The sequence below is a fragment of the Lagopus leucura genome, unplaced genomic scaffold, assembly GCF_019238085.1.
Source record: "Lagopus leucura isolate 7727_CA_CO unplaced genomic scaffold, USGS_WTPT01 Super-Scaffold_1, whole genome shotgun sequence".
Classification (NCBI taxonomy): Eukaryota; Metazoa; Chordata; class Aves; order Galliformes; family Phasianidae; genus Lagopus; species Lagopus leucura.
In genome coordinates this window covers 37,371,760-37,389,964 of record NW_024962250.1, presented here as the reverse complement: position 1 = coordinate 37,389,964, position 18,205 = coordinate 37,371,760, and the positions used below count along the sequence as shown (strand labels likewise).

The following is an 18,205-nucleotide window of genomic DNA, read 5'->3' as shown; positions in this document are numbered from 1 at the left end:
TCATCACTGGCTGTGTGAATTTCTCTGCTGCTCTTGTAAGCTTACAGTAGATGTGTTAAAAAGCTCTTAGAGATCTTTGGGAAGATTGCTGTACATTTATGGTCTTCACAAGCTTTAGGACTGTGGACATGAGCCTGACATCCACTCTTGATATCGAACACTGGGCAACTTCCCAGCGATAATGGCTTTCTGTTGGAATTCACTTTGCCCACAATTGAACTAGTGACCTAGAGGTGTAAGACTCGGGCACTGTATTGAATTACTGGTCATCCAAACCATCTTTTAAGCTGTTGATTGTAGAAACCAATCAATTCTTGAGGTGTATTCCATGTTGTATGTAGATAGTTAGGAATGTTCTGCAAAACTGTGGAGCTTGCTGGCCAACTCTGTTTGCTCATAATTATGTGAGATCTAGCCTGTCACGATCAAGAGCCATTGAAAGAGTATCATTTTAACCAATTAATCTGGATGCATCTGCAGATTCTTCATAGTAAAGGTAATTGTACGTTGATGCCTTTTAACTCATTGAATTGTGAAACTGGTCTGCATACCTGAAAAATCTGATTATCTAATGCACAAAGACTACGGAGATTATCTTATGAAATGTAACAACTTAATTTCTAACCTTGTTTTAATATGTATGTGTTTAGTCAAACTTCATCTACCTGGAACTAGTTAACTAGCTAATGTCATTTAACTGGAACATAGCTGCAACTGCTACTTAAGAAGCTCAGTCTATTACTGACAGCATCATGGTAATTCACGTGCATCATTATCAGTTTCATAAAGTAGGGTGCAAGACTCAGACCTGTCTCTAGTACAGATGTATACACCTGAAACTCTATTGGCTTCTGTTGAAGTTTGCAGGGATTTAGCAAGCTGCATCTTGCTCTACAAGGCATTTCTAAATTCTATTATTGTGATGTTTGTGTTTGTTGCTGGAAGTGATGGAGTGAAGAAGAATAGTATTTCCTTGTGATAGAAATGCATGCTGACCTAATACTTTTACTTTATGTCTTTCCAATATTTATGCAGTGTTTAACTTGACTAACAATGTGGATTTGGAGAACACTAAAAGGAAAATGGAGCTGTACCAGAAGGATAACAAAGAAGTCATTCAGAAAAACAAGATAAAACTGGTTAGTTTAACTTCTCTTCTCCCTTACAATTCTTATTCATTAGCAGAAGAATTAAAGGATTTTTGAAGTGACATACTTTCTAAAATATCTTAAAAGCAAGCCAAAACTGAAGGCACTATGCATACTTCACTTCGTATTCAAAAACTGCAATATGCTAATATTCTGTGATAATGATACTCAGTGCTGCTTGAAGAGATGAAATTGATAGTTGAAATGCAATTATCTTTCATTTTGGAAGGCATTTAAAAAGAGGGACAGGCAGTGAAGTCTGCATTTAATACATCACCATTACATTGTGCTGGCAGTCTCATTGGACAATATCCAGGAGAGACCAACTTCATTCCTAAGCTAGGACAATCGCTCCTTTCTCATCTGAATGCTAAAAGGAATCCAGATGCAGACATTATGAAGCTCCCAAGAGAGAACTGTTAAACTGAAGGAAAGCACAGGTCTGGCTTATGCAAAATTTAAAATGAAAGATGTTGAAACAAACATTTAAACTTTTGTTTGAGAGCTGATAACAGTAACATCGGGAGCACTGTATATATGATCTATATGCAGAACACACAGTTCTTTGAAGATGCATTTGCTAAAATATGGCTCAGATATCATTTTGTTCTTTAAAAATAAACTTTCAAACATTTCCTTCTGTAAGAAAAGTTCAATCTGTTAAGTACTTGTTTAGTATAAAAATACACATTTTTATTGGTTCTTGAAGGAAAATGTCTGCCCAGAGTATGACTTAACAAGGTTTTGTGTTTGTATTCCAGTCGCACTAAGGACTGGCTTTCAGATCAGTAGGGGTGAAATCCTCACTCCCCTGAAGTCTGTGGCAAAACTCCCAGTGATTTCTTTAGCACTAGGATTTCACAGGAGGAGACTGGAATCTGAAAAATGTTTGTTTGAACCTCTTCCTCCTAAAGGCAAGGAAATGTCCCTAGGGGACCATCTCTCTGATCTGTTATCCTGTGTGTGACACTGTGCGATACCCTCTGCTTCAGAGCTGGAAGAGACCTTGCAAATATTTGGCTCTTATTTTACAATGCAGGCACAACCTCTAGCGTTGCCATAAGAATGGTGTGCTTTACCTGCTGCCCATTTCCCGTTCGTGTACTTGACTTGCAGACAGCCTGTGTGCTAGCAGTGTGATCACATCAAGCAGCACAGTAATACTCTGTACACACCTCAACCCTCTGGGTCTTCTGTATCCTCTAACGAGTGGACTTGCTGTGCTAGAGGCTGTTTTGTGGAAGCTGGGCAAGTCTGCATGTCTGCAGGTCTCCTGTAAGTCTGGATTCTTTTATTTTTGAACAATTGAAACTAAATAATAGACTTCACAGAATTGCTATTACAAAAATGCACAATCTTGCCCATTAATTTACCCCTCTCCTGAAAGCTGAAATGATACTTTTTTTTTTTTTTTCCTCTAGCTCTTCATATCAGAATTTAGAATGCCTTTTCTCCTTGAATGGGAAAAGATGTTGTAACTTCAAGCCTGAACTTCTTATGGTCAGTTTTTGTCCCTTAGTTGCTGGACTGACAAATAAGTGTCCACTGTCCTGTTTTGCTTCTGAGGAAACATTGATATTTTCCATCACACTTGATACATGTTATTTTATTTACTTATTTATTTTAACCCTTATCCTGTTCCAGTTTGAATTTTTGTTTGGCAGGCAGAAAGGACCAAAGTTGAAAGCTATATTGGACCCGAGACCTCAGCAGTTTTTCTCCTCTCTACTGAAAATATGTTGACATGAGTGATCCTAAGGTTGTTTTTCTCTTGTAGCACTGTCATACAAGAAATTCAAAATCAGTAGTGATCAAGTAGCACATCATATTTTCTCTTCTTTTGTTTTGACTTTGCCCCAGGCCTTCACTGTGATCATCTTTATTTCTTCAGGTCATGGAACTGTGTCCAGACTAACTTTAAGCTTGACACAACCCTTGCTGCCTGTCGAGCTCTCTTGTTATTATTGTTTTGTTTGCTCTTCCTTTCAGAAAGAATTTTATCTGACTTGTTCTTCTGTTATTGCTGTAGCCCGATCCAGTTTAGGTTTGTGTATTAGTTTACTTATTCCTGGCTCTGATTATTCTCGGCTGGTTTTTCAGATCTGTCAGCACTTTCTTACAATTTTGCTTTTGTTTCATTACAAAGTCCAGGCAGTTTTTATGCATAAACATAGAAGAGGCTTGGAGTGTTTATAGACCCTGAGCTCTTAGTTCTGTTGACTGAACTAACTAGACGTATTACTTCTTTGAAATAAGCAATGGGAGGCTCAGTTAGCAATGGGAGGATTTTTTATTATTTATTGTTTATTTCCTTTCATTGAACGTGAAGAGAAGGCATCTTGTTGACCTTCTGTTCACCAATGTCGCTGCTACTTGTAGAATGAAGGCGTCATCCATTGACTCAGTGGCAAGCACTGAGATCTTGCCAGCTCTTGCAACAGGGAGTAACTGGGCCCATCTGGGACCCAGCAGCCTGATCTTCCTGCTAACAGGATGTTTGTGAGCATATTGTGGCCTATGTCACACCACTGTGCTTTGTGATATGACTTCGGGTTGTGTTACAGGAACAGATTTTTCTAAGCTCTTAGCTGCAGTAATGTTCTGCTTAAACCCTTTCAGTGGATTAATTGACCATTGAAACTTTATATGATTTTAGTACTCTCTGCATTTATTTTGGATCTTCCTTTGCTTCATTATTTTGTGGAAGGAAGATTTGGGAAGATGTTTTCTGTATGTAATTGCTCTATACCATCTTTCCTCCGATCGGCATTCTTTTGATTCTCTCTTCTGTATAACATTGTTCACCTTGAATCTTTTTTTTTCCCCTTTCAGTGGTTGTCACTTTTTCAGCCCTTTTCTTTTTAGTTCCACTGTGAGTTTTAAATACATTTAACTTAGCAGTTTTAAAAAGCCTTTTTCATCTTTAGAAGTTAATCCTGAAACAAAAACGCAGTCATCTTTGTCCTAGTGAGCTGTTTCTGTTCTACACCTAATAATACATGAATAATACACACAAGTATTATTCAAGTCATACCTCACTTATCTCTACACCTGTAAGATGTTCATTCATAAGTATGTTCTAGTTCATACACTTCTTCTATGCCACTGATAAACAGAATTTTGCACACAAGATGCAGCTGATCTAGAAAAGGGTGATGAGGAAAAGTTTTGTGAAATTGTATTTTCTGTCACTTTCTTACATCTCTTGAGAAGTAGAGTGTGGGGGAGCAAAGAGGGATGCCTTCATTTTACTGCTAAGATCAAAGGAAAAGCCATTGTTATTCTCTATCATTTAGAGCCAAAATCTGGATGGGTACTTTTTTCTACAGCAGCAAGGTGAAAATCTGTCATCAGGCAGCAGGAGAAGGGTAGGAATCATCATCCATAATGAGCATTAAAAGGTAAAATTTGGCTGCTTTTCCATTGCTTGGTCTGCCCTATGTCCTCTGATAGGCAGAAAAGTTGTAAGAGATCTCAGTCCATGCAAGGATGAAGATTGCTGAGAGTCAATTTCTCATGTTTCCATTTCAGACCCGGGAGCAGGAAGAGTTGGAGGAAGCTTTAGAGGTGGAACGACAGGAGAATGAACAAAGGCGACTGCTTGAACAGAAAGAGGAACAGCTACAACAGATGATGAAAAGGAAGAATAAACAAGCACTCTTGGATGAACTGGTGAGTAACGAAGCTGGAGGCTTTGAATGCTCTGTAGCAGAGCAAATACCAGATGGGTTTATATACATATCTTTCAGTTCACTGTGGAATTAACTGAGCTGCCCCTTTCTGTTTTCCTGTCTTGCATGATTTATACTACTCTTCTGTCTCCTTCCACTTACTGCAATGCTAGAAAGAACTCTGAACAGTTTTGGTAAGCCAAGGGCTAGTGGGGGAGGATGCTTCTGAGATATCACAACTAGCTCATAGACTGAATGGACACATTTGTCCAGAATTTCCAATGCTGCTCAGGAATTATAGGGCGAGCGTTCTTGGATATTTCAGTGCCAAATTGATTCTTGATAAGATCCAAACAAGCCTCCTTCAAATTTAGAAGGTTTTTATTTCAGAAATGTCCTTAGTGAATGTAGCCACTGTATCAGTTTCCTTAACAGTTGATACTGCACTGTATATGTGAAGAAAAGAGAGCATAAAAGTGTGGACTTCCGTTCAGCTTGACAATGTGAAAGCCACAAGGTGCAGGTTTTCACTTAGATAGCTGATGCAGTCACTACTCCATGTCAAAGCTGATGTACGATGAATGAGTTTTGCTATGGTGTAGCCTGTGCAGTTTCCTACTTCTGTTTCCTTCGGCTGATGATAATTGCTTCTGCTGTGGTGTATGTCTGATCAGGCAATTTGCAAAGAGGTAGAGAGGAGCTACATAAGTTGGTTCAATCATAATATGAAATCTTGTCACTGTTTGTTAAGCAGTCGTGAATATCTGTGGCTGACAGTCTGGTATGCTGAAGCAAAGCAGTAATCAGGAGCGATTTTATGAGCTCAGGTACTTCTGCAGTAGAAAAATGAAGAACAGGTAACTATTTTTGTGACTTAATTGAGCATTGGTCAACCCATTTTGAGTCAGAGCACCTAAGTAATAGGCTGGGTATGGATCACACAGGAATCTCTGTGTTGGACCAGCGTAAAGACTTTTTCATTCACTGTCTTCTGCTCAGCAGTGGACTGTGAGTGCCTAGTGAAGGGCATAAAGGCAGGGCTAGTCCTGGAGTGCTTTCCCAGGTTTCAAGGAGAGAGTTTCTCGCAGGGAAGCTTGGAAAGAAGACTGGAGGCTTAGCAGCTTCCTGAACAGCTACTAGAAGTTTTCTTGCTCTGAACCTGTCATGTTCTCTTATGGTGGGCATTCTGTGCATGAGATGCTTCTTCTGATGTGAACAAACGTTGGATTCATTTGAGGGGTGTATAGGCTTCTGAAGAGAAACTTAACTCCTTCTAGAAATGGTCTTAATCTTGTTTTTGGCTTACTTTGCCATCTTTCTGTATTTGAAATTTGGCCATAGAGAAGCTCTTTAATCAAGATTCACTTCTCAGTTTTTTTTCCTATATGTGTGTTGACACCCCTGCACAAACATTCACACCTTCTATCACTCCTGAAAACAGTCTGTGTATAACATTACAAAAGAAATAAGTATGTATGCATGTACTTACAAAGTATGCAGTTATGTCCATGTGTGGTTTAAAGCTTCTTGGCAGATTTTAATTCAGAATTTGTCTCATTTCAGTATCTTATGTGAGTATAACATTAATTCCTGCTTTGTACTCTTGATTTTTATTTAAGAGGGAAACACTTCCCTGATTTTCCAGGAAAAAGAGAATTCTTCTTTGAGCCAGGGCACGAAGAGAGAGCGTCAGTGTGCAATTCAGGGGTTGTGGGAGCTCTCCTGAAGAGCTATTGTTTTCAAAGCCAGGGGCTGTGGAAACCTTTCCCTGGTTTGTTTAAAGGAGCTGTTATTTCATTGTTTATAGTATGGAGCACAGATGAGCAGAAAGGCTCCCTGAGAATCCCTCAAGCCTGTGACTTTGCATCCAGTAGGCTCTTTTCACTTTCAAGGTATAAGTGCTTACAATTCCCATGATTGGGAACAGTTTGAGCAATGGATCAATTCATAAAAGCTGCACTGCAAACTCAAATTTATTGTCTCAGAAAAGGGATTTTGAACTGGTTTCTGACTTAGTTCAATCCTGCTCTAAAATGAAGCCTTAATTTACTAGAGACTAGTGTTGTTCTTTTACACTGCAGTTGGTTTTACTGGAAACGTACTTCACCAGATGGCTTGAGGTAAGAACGGTTATAAATAATCCTTAAAACATGACCCAAATAGGTAGTTTTAACTGTGATTGCATATGTACTGCTATTAAAATACATCTTAATATTCTAAAAATAACAGAAAGGTGATTTTAAAGGCTGACGAGGGAAACTGGGCAACTTTAAGTTGTTTAAAGTTAGGTTCTGTCTCTGTTTGTGAAGGGGGCACTGTCAACTCAAATTTGGATCAAAACTCATTTTGTAATACTAAAGGTTTATAAAACCAGCATTAAGGTGTTTGTACAATGACTTATAAAGTCTCTGGAAAACCAGCAGTTGTTAAACAAATAAACATTTCCTATGGTCTCTTAAATCCATCTAATGCTGTGCTACATATCTGAAAATGAATCTGATCATGCTTAAAATTGAAATGTGTGCTGTGCTGAGAAATGTGGCAAAAGCAGGAGCAATGTAAGGAATTAAATTAAAAGAAAAGATCTGTGCTGTTGGATGGTACTGTACCAAAACCACAAGGGTTAAGCTCTGTCTGCAGTGGTACCATGATATCAATGGCAGAAATGCTGGCTTGGCAGGGCTGTCAGTGGAGGGAGGTGGGAATTGCCAGCGTTCACCCTATGATTTCAGATGCTCTATTCTGAACGGATCACCTGGTGTTTGGGACCTGCAGCCATGTGACCTGGCTCTTGGTGATTTTTTTTTTTTCTTCCCAGTTTTTTCCCTGCCATACTGGATGTTCAGAGAACACTTAAGGCATATTTCTTGTGCAGCAGGTGCTCTCTTCCCTCTGTTTTAAGTGATGGAGAGGTTTTGGGCTTATAAGAGAAAAGCACCTGAAGTGAGCGTGCCCCATGCACTTTCAACAGGAGAATTTTGCATACAAGTATACTGTCCTGTTTTCAAAGAGCTATAATTTAGATAGGCACAGAAACGCTTGGTATTTAAAATGTTGAGCAGCAGGCTCTGAGTTCTGGGTTGCTCAGGTCTTGCAGAAAGGTCTGGCCTTGAGGCCGAGCCTTTGAGAGCTTGGTCTCTGCTGGGAGCAGAGGGAGGATGGCTGGCATGGTTTGGTGCAAGGAGGATCAGGTTTTGTGTGGCTCATGCTCTGCACGCTGCTGGAAGAACAGTCGTGTGCTTCAGCTCCCAATCCTGCTCTGTTACCTGTTGCCCATTTTGCCTCCCACTACTCAGTGAAGCAGATTTTATATAACCTTCATTACAAGTGACCTCTTTTGCCATAAAACCTCCCACTTGAAAAGCACGGCACCTCGTTGTAATTTAGGCTTGTAGCCTCAAATGTATTTTACATTTTTATTAGAAGAGATGTGTGGTTAAGTTTTTTTTTCTCCCCTCTTTTAAAGCCTCTAAACTTGGGCAATCAGGGTTTAATAAAATATTAAAGCACTTCCTTTATTTACTGTATAAATTCATCTGTATACAGAGGTTTACAGAACAGCCCTTAGATGTCTTCTGTGATGTGGGACTTACACTTAGCTCTTCAAGAGCCTGCACTCCACAGGTAGGAGCAGAATGGCACTACAGCACTTGGCAAACAGGCGTCTTCCCCCTGGGCCATGCAGTAGTTTGGAATCACACAGAGGTCAAGGTGTCTTAAAGATGTCAAGCATCCACCTTTTGCCAGAGCCTCAGGCTTCTTTAAGCATATTTCAGAAATTTTTACATGTAAGTAGCTTACATGGTTGGTTTTTTTTTTTTCCCATACAGAAAATTGCTGGTGTGAATAAGTGCTTACAGGATTGGATCTTTGATTTGTATTTCGGTGTTAATAGTTAACAGGAGGACTATGTGCATGTTAGGAAGGACAAACAATCACGAATGTGGTGGCTTGCTGGCACTGTGGTGATTTCTCACAGTTGTGTAATCTGGTTACCAACCACTGCGCTGATGTGGAGCTGTTATGAAGTTGGTATAAAAATTGGCTTCCCTTATTGTGCCAGAAATGCAGTGAATGTTTAAGGAACACGATGTGGTCAGATGAGCTAGAATACCCTGCAGTGTTAAATCTGGAGATGAGAAGAATCAACAATCCTTGTGAGAGCCAGCAGCTCCCGGTGTCTGCAGGATGGCTGTGGGTGTGTGAAATGCTTTGGAGATGTGGACTGTCAGCTGAAACTTCTGTGGTACAGATTTTCTCCCAGCTGTGCAAGAATCTCATCGTTACAACTTAGATTTTTAAACCTCTTCCACCTTGGGAACTGCTGAAATATCAGGAAGGTTCCGTGTCTGACGTTTGCCATTCTGGAGCCGATTTCCTGTGAGATTTTTCTGCTTTTAGCAGTTGCTGCCTTGTTATGAGATGAAGTGAGTGTAAGAAACGAGAAGAAAGAGGAGGGAGAGTGATGGGGGAATAATAGGTGTAAAACACAACCTTTCTTCATGAGCACTTGTAGAGGTTTCTTCAGGCTACTGTGGACAGCAAGGCATCGTGCAGCTTTAAAAAGCTTCCAACTTCTTCCTCTGAACTGTTCTAAAATAGAAATGAAAATCACCATCCAGTCTGCTGCAGCATGGTTCACGGTTCAGTGTTTGCTTGGTTTGAGTGTTGTGTGAAAAATGGTACCCTGCAGAACTCTGGGCATAATCTATTCTGAACTTCTTCGCTGCTTTCAGCTTCATTTCTGTTCTAGCTTGGGAGCCCAGGGGAACTCGGTGTGCATGTGGATAACTCACATTAGTTGATTAGAAAATTGGTCAATAATTTCTGACTCTCTCCATAATGTAGTACGTAGATGTATGTTAATAATCATTCTGTTGTAGCCTACATGAGAGCTTTAGTAGCTAATTTGCTTAACTATTTGTTTTATTACTTTTATATATTTAAAAAAAAATTGGCTGGCTTCCCTAAAAATAAGTTGGTGGAGGAGAAAATAAATATGCTGTTGGTTGCACTTACAATAGTGCCATTGTGCAAAGCAGAGCAAGGATCATTTCCAAATGGCCTCAGGTGAAATCTAATGGGAAACAATTTCAAACTGGTCTGAGTTCATTGGTAGAAAGAATGTGTCTTAGATAAACATCTGATCCAAGTTCTACTGCTTTGTATTATTCCTTCTCTGATTAAGCTTTTATTTTTACTTTTTAATTTTAATAAATACGGTCACCTTGGCTGGTTATAAGGATAAGGATAATATAAGGATAAGGTATATTGGAATAAGGAGCCTGTTACATTGTCTTTAATGTGGATTCTATAAAAATCATTATTTGCAGGTTACTCTGATTTATGGTGTTATTGCAGCTTTTTCATTCTGAAAACTCTTCTTTTGTATAGAGGATATTTAGCATTACACTGCTCTGCTAAGGATGCCCTTTCAGATACAGCTTGCAGTTTTGAAGCGGATGCGGCATTAATTAGTATTTCTCTGGTTCAGTATTCAGATGTTTATTCTTATGCTTACAGGAGAGCTCCAGTCTTCCTGCTTCGCTGCTTTTGGCCCAGCATAAAGACAGATCTACTCAGCTAGAAATGCAACTGGAAAAACCCAAACCTGTCAAACCAGTCACATTTTCCACTGGCATCAAAATGGTAAGTTTCTTCTTCTACTGTTTTTAAGCATTCTTTCAAAATGCTTGCGTTTGTTTTTTTTAAATGTCTTTCAAATGACACCATATTTCCTGATTTGAAATTTAAGGTTATTTTAACCAGAATAGCATGTTGTATTGAATAATTGAATCTCTATTTATGTAATTGGGAAAGAACAGCCTATATATTTCATTATTCAGCTTCTTGGAATATATGAAACCTTTTCATTGCATGGTTGTCTAAAAACAAGCTATACCTTTTTCTCAGCAGTGCTGTGCTGTATGTTGAATTACAATGTCTCTCATTTGTGTAACAATTTTGGAAGTTGAAATTTAAAAGACTGCACTCTCCAAGTTTGCTCTGAGCACTGAAATAATCAGTGAGAGTGGGTAGACAACACTGAAAGTGATGCTGAGTGGTTTTCATTGCTACTGGAATTCAGGAAGCAGCAAGTATTTTTTCAAGTGTTACTACTGTAGTGACAGCTAAAGATCTGTCGTCATTCCTGCATTTATGTCTCAATGTGGTACAAAGTCTGCATCTAGTGGTGCATAGAAATGTAAGATAAATAAATCTAGTTTTTGGGACAGAGGAGGGGTGTAGATGGAGTGTGAGTTCTTAATCTCTTTTGTACCTGACTGATTTCCTGCTTTTTAAAAAATTCCTGCTCTTCTCTTAGTCTGTGTTTTTTAGAATTGATAATGCTAAATGATGTCTTGAAAATAACCAACACTCCCTACCCTCCTGGCAAACCAGAAAGTAAGGAAAGCAAAAAGTAAGCCTTGCAAACTACTCTCCCATCAATTAGTTTGTCAGTTTGGATTTGTCAAGGATATCTGGGCTATGTTCGTTGTCTGTTTCCCCCAAAGAGTTTGCACTGTAATAGCATTTGCAGCTTACTTTGCTAAGAGCAGTGTCAGCTCTTGCACATTGTTCTTTTGCATTTCTGTAGTACAAAGCTCTGTCTTCTTCCTTTTTCTTCTTACAGTCTAAGACCTTGGGGGTAGACAGGTCATTTTTGTGGGATATTTTCTGTGTGTAGAAAAGCTGGTAGACAAAAGTGTTTGTAGATTCTGGTTACAAAATATTCCACTGGAATTCCTATACTTGCTGTTAGAACATATTTTCAGACTTTTTTTATGCTGTCTGTATTTCCAACTTTGCTTAGAGAGCTAAGTTAAGCTTCCATTAGCTTAACTACATGATGAGGACAATGGAAGTACTTTGCAATTTATTTGTAGATGGATTTTAAGTAGTATTAAGCAATTGCAGACGTTTCAAATCTGCAGCCCTAAGTAAACTTTGTTCAAAAATGGGAAAGGACTTGGATGAGGAGATTTCTAACATTGTGACTCTTAAATCTTGCTATTTGCAGTAAGAAGGGATACTCCTGGTAACTGATTGTTGTTCTGTCTGTATTCAGGAAGTGTGATTAGATGACTGATTTTATTTGTTCGGTTTCCGATGAATGAACAAAACCCTCCACCCTGGTTGATCTTAGATATATATTAAAAAAAGTGTAAGTACAGTTAAAGTGAAAGATAAAAATAAAAGTGAAAGGTGAGGATATTTGAAGTTAGTGCCTCGTGTTCTGTGGAAAATGGATGCCATCAAACAAAATTAGTTTCATACTGATTAAAATTACAGGCTACCTTGAGAAAGTTGCCTATCTCCATACTTTCTTTGTAGGATGCCTGATTTAATTATGTAACAACATTGCTTAGAAGTTCATAGAAATGGCATCGGACAAAAAGAAGAATATTGATACTCTGCACCGTAAATGAATTGTCTGGCTACTTGTGATGCCTGTTGTAGCTGTTGGTTACCACACAATGGGAATATTTCTGGAAGGGGTGTTCTGCAAGGACATGGTGCAGTGCTGGGAAGCAGATGCTGGATTTCTGTGGGTGACATGCAAGTTGGCAATTTCCAGGGCAGTTTTGGCAAGATGGCCTCCTCTGAATGACCTGTGTCTTAATATGGCTAAATGCAAAATTATAAATAGAAGAATAAATATTGGGCCCTGTGAAGAGGGCTTGGAAGTTTAACTAACAGTACAAATGAATCTGACCCTCAACCACAGCAGTGCACGTGAACCTTGGGTGTATAAATAGTACTGCAATAAAATATGAAGGGACTTCTCCTGGATGCAGTGTTGGGAAGACTCATACACTGAAGCATTCTGCTGACAGTTTTGAAAGCAAGAAAGTTCATTCAAAGGTGGTTAGGTTATGCTTTGTGCTGAGTTCTGCCTGTAGTTCATGAGAAGGTTATGCTGTGACTCAGTGTGCAATAAGCACCTCCTCGCTGCAGAAAAAGCCAGGTCTGAACAGCACAACAGCTAGTGTAGCAAGAGCTGGTAACCTTAGTTAAACAAATAGGAGCTTAATAGAAACTGGAGGAACAAATAGACCTCAGAGTTCATAGTGTTCCAGTGGTTAATTGGTCTCATGTTAAAATTGACTGTGGAATGTGACGAAATCTCTAGTTCTTGATGTTTTCAGATCAGGACAAGGATGCCTCTTGGAAAGCTACTGTTGTCAAATGCAAGTTTTTCGGCTCAGAATGAGTTCGTTTTGTAAAAAGCAGTAGTTGATTGTGATTTGGTGCAGCCGATGATGTAGTGACAGCACTGGATGGCATTCTACCTTGAGACTCACCTAAGATACATAATGTGTTCCAGGTTGATTTTATTTTATTTTTCTAAAATCCTACTGTACACAATCTGCCTGCTTTCAAAATTCTATTCTGGGCCCACCATTAAAGGTTCTTGCACCATGCAGATGTGCATTCATCCCTTTATTTTTCCCCACCTGACCTTTTCTAGTGGATGTTGTCTTTAATTTTGTTCAAAGGAAGGGAACCCGAGTAAAGCTGGCTGAGATGCTGGCAGATCTGGAACTTCTATTTACACAAAGGCTTTACAAACACGCCAGTTGTGGCAGTGCATTTTTCTTTTTCAGCTTTAACATGAGTGTTTTTCCTGGGATGGTCATGGTCAGTGGTGCTCATCAGCCTGACTGATAATTGGACGAGTTTCTTGCTTCGTGAATTAAGAGGCATGCCCATTCTAGTCTCTTGGGCTGAGCTCAAGGAAGTTGGCTCATTTAAGGTGTCATATAAGTTCTGTGGAGTTCCTGTGCTTACAAGAGGGAGGGAATGGCTGTCCCTGGTAAGCTGAGCAAGAGCATCCCCTATAGCACGAGAAAGACAATTAGATCAGGGGCTAGAGTTTCCATCTTCATTTTTCATTTTATTAAACTGTTGTTTTGCTCCTTTCAGGCAGGAGTTGCTTTACTTTTTTATTTGCATTCTAATGGATCTCATTAATATTTTAAATTAATTTCAGTACGTTGTATCTTCCATGCTTGAAGCTGTCAGTCAGTGTGATTTGGCCTCCCCAAGTGGGGATAGAAGCTCTTCAGAGTTTTCTGCTCATCACACTTATCATAATAAGGAACAGGATTTTAGCATATTTGAATATGTAAAATATTAGTCTCATTATATCTAATCTCATCAGTAGAAGCTGCAAGAGAAATTATGACAATTATACTTAGTGCAGTAATGCTGAAAATATTGCTTACCAATGCATGCACGACAGATTTTAGTACCAGACCAAAGAAGAGCAGTGGTTACTAGAAATGAATACTGTTTCTAGGGCTTACCAGGGTGTGCAAAACAGATGTCATGTCTGGGAACAGAACCGTTCTTCCATTTCTTGGTGTATATAGTGACCATTTCTGGTTGGGAGGATGGCTTTAACTAGTTTTTAAAGTGGGAGAGGTGCTCTTATGCATTGTATGTTAATGGCAATGTACAAATGTAAGCAGGAATCCATTATACTACAGTAATTCTGTGTTTTTTTTTTTTGTGAATCTAGTGTTTACAGGACTGTGGGAGCCTTTTGGTGCTTGTAGTTACATGCTTTACAGTACATCTGGGGTTAAAAACACATAAAAGTGTAGAGATATTCAACTTCTCTTTAATTCATCATGAACCGGGAATGTGCAAACCTCTGAGCCTGGGACCCAGCTATTTACGTGTCTGTAGTAAGTCCAAATGAATCCCTTAGAGTGGCCTGGGTGCAGACTATCTTAAGCCCATTTCAGGCTGCGTGTCTTCTTCCTTTTCTGTTGCTTTTTGTTTTACAGTGTCTTTGCTCCCTTTCCCAGGTCCCTGGGGGTGCTTAGCCTCCAGTGATAGTATTCTTGAAGTAAATTCATGTAGTTAAAAACTCAGCTTCCTCTAACTGGATTGTCCAAGTATATAGACGAGTGTGGGTGTCCTCTGGCCTGCTTACCATTGAGAAAGCTTTCCTCTGCATTTCGTATCCAAATAACTCAAAAGGAATATAACATCTCACTGATCATTCAATTTCTCTCAGGATTTCTGTTTTAATACTTAATGGCAGTGGGAGGATTTATTAATAGAAGCATTGGTGCAGCATACATGCTTCGTCATCACCGAGATGGTCATTATGAATTTGCAGTTCAAATAGAAGTGTTGGGGAGGGAGGGAAGCAGATGCCCGGAGGCGATGTGCTCGCCCAGGATTAGACAACAGAGCAGGGCGGAAGGAGGAATAGGATCCAGCCCTACTGAATTCCTGACCTAGTGTCTCTTCCGCTGAGCCGGGCTCCATCTCCTGTCAACAGCACCTCTGAATGGCAGCAAATTAAGAGTGAAATATCTGCTTCGGCTCCTTTACTGTCCAAATCACAGCGGCGACATCACATTTAACTTAGTGTCTGAATGTTATCAGGGTTTTATTCCAGTCGCCGTAGTTTCAGGCTGTTTGTAACTGGAAGCCATGAGAGCAGTGTGCAGGCTGAAGCAGTCAGAGCTCGCAGGAGGCAGCAGTCAAATCAGTATTTCAGTGAAATGAATCTTTGTCAGACACAGGATGTCTAGGACACCTCAGGAATGCACGTTACTACTAAACTGAGCATAACATGTGCTAAGGAATGGATTTCTTGTGGCGTTACACTTGCTGTATTATTCTAATGGGAAATAGCATTCTTATTTTACATTATGTGGAGCTATTTCTTTTAAAACGTTGACCTCATCAGCTCAGGTCAAATTAACTGTTCTTCATTATTGCCTTTTCCTACAATATTGCTTCCTGTGCAAACAACTGTTCAGCAGCGGCTCCTGCTTTTCAGTCTGTTTCTTTTATAGCTCATGGAGCAATTATCCAAAATCCTGTTCCAAACACAAAAAAAGTCTCTCAAAATACCTTTTTAATAAGTTGTGCTCTTTCAAAGCTGCTTAGACAAATGCCAGGGACTCTGAGGTAAGTGAAGTGAGTGCAGCACTTCTGTTTAGGCTGCGGCTGTTCTCCAGCTTTGCCATCCCATCTGTGTGGCAGGGAACTGTTTCAGCCTCTTGGTCTTGCTTTCCCAATTTTTACTGCTCTGTTTTGTTTTGGGTTTTTGTTAGTTGTTTTGTTGGGCTTTATTATATATTTATTATTGGCGCTGTTAGAATTTGCCTAAAGTTTAAAATAAAATAAAATCCAGCCGTTTTCCTTCCTTTGCTGTTAGTTCAGCTGTTGATCTTCTGGCTGAAACACTTCAGATGGAACTGATTTCTTTGAGATCTGAGTTTAATTGGTATTTTCTTTTTAATCTTCATCAGGCTTGTGCCATGCATGGCTTTTTCTGCAGCTGGGTGGAATATTTATCTTTTCCTAGCACGTCGTTGTGATGCTAGACAAAACTGCAACACGTTCTCAAGTGAGAGTAATGTGTTCAGGCATACTGATTCTGTCAGAATAGGCACACTAGTTTTAGAGAGCATGCATGTAAGGGTAACATTTTTCAGCAGCACTGAATGTTGTCTAGAGCTCCAGCAGGAGTCAGCTGTTGAATCTGTACCACGAGGCTGCTTCGTTCCCCTTGTGGTGCAGGTGCCTTTCCCACACGTTGCTGTGTCCCAGCTTAGGCACAGTGTGCTGGGCAGCAGCCCCATGAAAGAGAATCCTACTGCAGAGGAAATAGGATGTGCCGGTGAGGGGATTTGTTTTGCAGTGCTTTCCAGCAGGTCTCTGGGTGAGATATTGAAAGAAACAGCACTTCTTTGGAGTGGACGTTCAAGGGTTGCATGTTTGGTGTGCAGGTGCACACGTATGTCAGTGTAACAGCAGCTCTGCAAGTGGGAGTGTGCCCCCCCTCAGCACTTCATCATAACTTCTAGAAAGAATACTGCATGTGGCTTTAGCTTTGACTTTTTGCCATCGTTAGCAATAACTTGTTTTCAGCAATAAACATTGCATTGATCTGGTGGGGAGGATATCTATTTCTGATAAGTGAAGAAGGAAGAAGAAATGGGGGCTGTTGGATCTCTGACAATACATATAGAAGACAAATATATGAATGAAGGGACACAAAAAGTGCTGAATGGCAGAACTCAGTTTAGGGCTAAGGTACTGGATTTTGAGTGCTGTGACCCACATAGTGCTCACTTCAGTCCCATAGGGTTATATATACAATGTACCTGTAACTTCACAGCGGTGTGACGGAGAGTGATTAGCAGGAGAAAATATATTTGCTTCACTGAATCTCTAGCCTGCTATTTAAAGATGTGATGTTAAGCTTTGAATGCATACATGCAGAACTGTGCTTAAATTTTTGAACTCTGTTTTTGAAGTATATGCCAGGTACACTTTATTTAAAACTGTTCTATCATCAGAATGCTTCGTGTGCACTTCAACCCATAAACTGAGTTGAAAACATTTAATTGGGTTCTGCGCTCGCTGTGTAATTACTATTATATCAAAGTGTGTAAACATTAAGCACATTATATTCACTTAATGAGTGTTTTTCTAAATGTAGGTAAGAACTGTTTTGGGGGAAAGAAAAGCAAAGTAAGTGATAGTATTTATCATTTCCCTTCCTTTCATTTATGCATTGTTGGCCTTGGAAAAGGAGACTGGATTTAGAAAATGTGATTCTATGTCTTGCTGTATCTCTTTGCAGGATTAATGTTTGGAATGCCTTAGGAAAGATGCCATAGTCAAAATTAAACAGTTTGGTGCACAGACATAATCAGAACCACTTGCCCTGATTCTGTTTTATGGTTGGGCTCTTTTATACTGCTCGGTTAGAATAAATATTTGTACATTTGCTTTAAGGCTCCTTTCCATGGCTAAATCAGCACATGTTTATATGCGCATACAGTATAAATAAGAATTCAGCCCAGAAGTTTGCACAGCTGTAATGAGTGGAATTTAGTGAATGAAATGATGCCAAAGCTGTTAATTGTACAGGAGCAAACAAGGAGACAAATGTATATATTAGTGAAGCTAGTGGCTCTAGCTAGTGGTGTAGTGTATCTGCCCTTTATCGGATGCTTTTTGAAATGGAAGCCTCCTTCCCTTATTTATTTATTTCTCTCTCTTCCTCCATATTTAATTTATGGAGTTGCTCAAGGGTTCACTTGCCTTGATTCTTCAGCATGAAATTTCAGCAGTACATCTGTATATCTCAAGCAGTAAGTACATTGTTTTAGTCACACAAAACAAGTCTTCTTAGGAAAAGGCTCACAGGGAAGAGGTTGCTGGGGTGCTCTGGTCAGCCTGTGCTCTGTTCCTTTGCCTGAAGCAGCACTGAGAGAAGGCAGCAAGAAATGGCCTCTGAGTTCTACTGTAGGATGCCCAAGTTCCATCCTGACAACCAAGGAGACCTAATGCTTGCAACAACAGCACAGAGACACCTTGTAAACTGATCTGAGGAAAATACCA

The 18,205-nt window shown here is 39.6% G+C and overlaps 1 protein-coding gene across 8 annotated transcripts in view; it reads left to right on the top strand.

The window, feature by feature from the left end:
• MNAT1 (MNAT1 component of CDK activating kinase) overlaps positions 1–18,205 on the top strand; it is a 115,545-nt gene that overhangs the window by 39,936 nt on the left and 57,404 nt on the right. For 6 of the 8 annotated variants that reach the window (XR_006180084.1, XM_042877155.1, XM_042877080.1 and 3 more), the window contains exons 4-6: positions 1,015–1,139; positions 4,680–4,820; positions 10,343–10,468. Coding sequence is in view for 7 of the 8 variants with exons in the window: in XM_042877155.1 (XP_042733089.1) it covers positions 1,015–1,139; positions 4,680–4,820; positions 10,343–10,468 (392 nt within the window). In the remaining variant the exon portion in view is untranslated. The remainder of the gene's footprint in view (positions 1–1,014; positions 1,140–4,679; positions 4,821–10,342; positions 10,469–18,205) is intronic. The other 2 variants (XM_042877219.1, XM_042876872.1) reach the window with 1 other exon arrangement.